The sequence below is a fragment of the Suillus clintonianus genome, assembly GCF_016758775.1.
Source record: "Suillus clintonianus strain FC179 chromosome Unknown DEU56scaffold_242, whole genome shotgun sequence".
NCBI classification, from domain to species: domain Eukaryota; kingdom Fungi; phylum Basidiomycota; class Agaricomycetes; order Boletales; family Suillaceae; genus Suillus; species Suillus clintonianus.
This window is the reverse complement of record NW_024539466.1, coordinates 12,726-15,583: the sequence shown is the minus strand read 5'-3', so window position 1 is coordinate 15,583 and position 2,858 is coordinate 12,726. Positions and strand designations below refer to the sequence as shown.

The window sequence follows — 2,858 nt, the reverse complement described above, 5'->3', positions numbered from 1 at the left end:
ACGCTTAGTCTTGTCTGCCTTGAAAATCTGCTTTCATCTCACAAAAACGCGAAGTCTCAACAAGAAATATGCTCATATTCTCAATATGTCAACAACACAAGACACGTAAAACATCGACAGAACACAAAATGTAGGTAGTATCACATAGCCTTTCTCCTCCTAGAATTGAGTTAGTGTTCGCGCTTGCAAATAATAAACACTCAAAATCACAAACCTCTTTTGAGAACAGCCACCTATGCTATCAGCCTGTGCCAAACGTGTCATCTGCTGGCGTATGCACTTTGTCTTCCTAACAGCAGGAACAACTACGTCATCGGCTTGCACAGCGGAGCCCGATGCACTACCAACATCAGAAGGGAGGAGCGCCAGCTGTTCTGAAACCTGGGCAACCTCAACAGTGGAGAGGATACTGGTGGTGCCAAAACCTGAGCTGTTCCAGCAGCTGTAACCACTGGAGGATCAGGCGGGTATGTAGAGGAACTGAAGTTATACTTTTCCGTTGATACCGGGAAGGGGGCAAAGACGGTAATGGGGTGGCAATAGCAGATGTACTGCGGAAGCGAAGGCGAGGGGGTGTCATGAGGCCAGACGTGGATGTACTGTACATCTGTTTCCTCCATGAGGTAATGGGAGTTTCCGGCATTGGACTGGATGATAAGGTAAGATCTGGCAATGAGTCTCCCATAGTGGACGCTGGGGTGGTTGCACGGATGATAAGGAGTGGGCAGGTAAAATGAAATTGAAGTTGGATGGGGGTGCTGGGTACACTGGTGTCATAGGGATCAAAAGCCATGGTGTCGGTGGTAAAGCCAGCGGGTATTTGATTGTCAAAGGTAAGGCCGGCGCTTGTGTCTCCCATAGTGGATGCCGGTGTATTTTCGCTGGATGACAAGGAGGGCAGGTAAAGCGAAATCGTAGTTAGATGCTGATGTGCTGGTAAAGCTGGCGTCATATGGATTGAGGGACATGGAGGTGTCAGTGCCAAAGTTGGTGGACATTTCATTGTCAAAGGTAAGGCCAAGGGGGTTGCTGAAAGGCAGAGGTCCCTGCATCTGAGACGAGTCGACACCTCGCAGGGTGTCCGAGAGTGTGAGGGGGGCATGCAGGGCAGTTCCATGTGATGCTGGAGTCACGGTCGATGACGCACCCTCCAGTGACCCAGATCCTTCACTGAGGGAGATGAAATCGCGGGTGGTAGACTGTTTGCAAGTGAAGTTGTGGGTGATAGACTGTTTGTGAGTGGGGCGACGACGTCCATGGCACGAGACTTTCTGACATGCTCGGCTATTGAATCCAATGAGTATGTGTGACCGACCATCAAACGGAAACGTTACTCACGAAACAGTGTTCCAACAAATTCCAAGTATGGATTGAGATGCTTCTCAATGAATTTTGGGGTGGCTTGCTTCCAATTGTGTCCATCTCCATTCACTCCTGTATGGTAACTAAGAAGTCTTGAGCATTCTGAAAATGAACGAGCGAATATGAGACGCACCTCATCGCATTTAGTTTGCCACCAAGATGAGGGTCAGGCCCAGCACCAATAACAGTCCATTCCCACCCTGTCATGTCCTTGATGACTTGCAAGAACTGCGCAATGGGAGCAGTACACTCCTGGAGAGGCTGGTAATAATGTATAAGCAATGGGAAATTGGTGTACGGGCAAAAGCCGAAACTTATTGCATACTGTTTATTGGTAGGTGCAGATTTTCATTTTGCACATTAAGTGTGACTTTGCTTTGTGCTCTTCTCGGACCTTCTCCTCACACAAAGCTTGGACTTCTGGCGGTGCGGCTTCGTATGCTTCGCGTGTAAGTTTTCGAATAGCTGTCAATTTTTCCTGTTTAGTAACGAGCTCGCCGGACTTAATGGTGTCTTGAACCCGCTCTTTTACTTCCTCCTTATAGGCAATGGTCGAAAAGATCCAGCAGGGGTATGAACCCGAGTTCCTTTGCTTTGTTGGTTAACGTTTTCTGGATTACTCTAGTCATGAGTTCACAGCGGAACGGCCACTTCGTTGGGACCTATAATTAAACCAGGTTCGTATTTGCTGTTTTGAGAATATCAGTATGTACATCATCGATGAGGGCATCATGAGGGCAGTGCTTACCTGTCTCCGCTTCTGAAGTGCTGCCCCAGAACTTTTTTCCTCGTCTGTACGGGGATCACTGGCAGGAGTATTTTAAACACTACATCCTCTTCAGGCCATCTTTTGAACCATTCAAGGTATATTGGATCCCAGTATTGGGAAACCTTGGCCTGTAGCTGCGCTAACAGAAACCCACTATAGTACGTCTCAAGGAACACCTTTTGTTCAGGTGTGGTCCAGACTGTTCCTGCCATCCTATCTGAGCTGAATTAATAATGATCACTCGATGAGACACAATTGTCACCGCTTGCCTTGGTGAGGTACATTTTTTGAATAGCAGCGTGATTTTAGGTTTTGTGCGGTCCTCGCAAGCCAAGCCTGAAAATTTAATGCTGACCACACATCTTCAACCAATCAGCAAGTGTATTCGCTGGATCGGAGTTGAAATCGCCTCGTAACTACTGCCGTCTGCTATTTTTTTACTCACACTCTACCCACCTCATTTGGAATGCAGAGCCCAAGGAACAACAATACGGCTTACCGTTTTCCACCCCCATTAACATTCACCATAAATGAGCTGGCTGCAGCATTGAAGTTGATTAGGGATCAAAGCCGTAAATTTTATTTTCAACCATTCATCTGACGGCTCATTAGACCTTCTGCTGCAGACCAGGGATATGATGATGGCGACCCCCCAGCGTTCACATTGCGTGAGCTGGGAGGAGCATTGACGTTAATTAGTGACCAAAATGGTATGTTCAATATTTCA

At 47.4% G+C, this 2,858-nt stretch overlaps 1 protein-coding gene across 1 annotated transcript; it reads right to left on the bottom strand.

Annotated features, from left to right (window-relative positions):
- Nucleotides 1-827: 827 nt before the first annotated feature.
- On the bottom strand, nt 828-2,343 carry DEU56DRAFT_920440 (uncharacterized protein; the record flags this gene model as incomplete). Its single annotated transcript, XM_041358450.1, has 7 exons — nt 828-1,229; nt 1,277-1,284; nt 1,339-1,445; nt 1,496-1,623; nt 1,757-1,949; nt 2,000-2,050; nt 2,111-2,343. The coding sequence occupies 7 exons, from the start codon at nt 2,341-2,343 to the stop codon at nt 828-830; spliced, it is 1,122 nt and encodes a 373-aa protein (XP_041200624.1).
- Between the last annotated feature and the right edge of the window lie 515 nt (nt 2,344-2,858).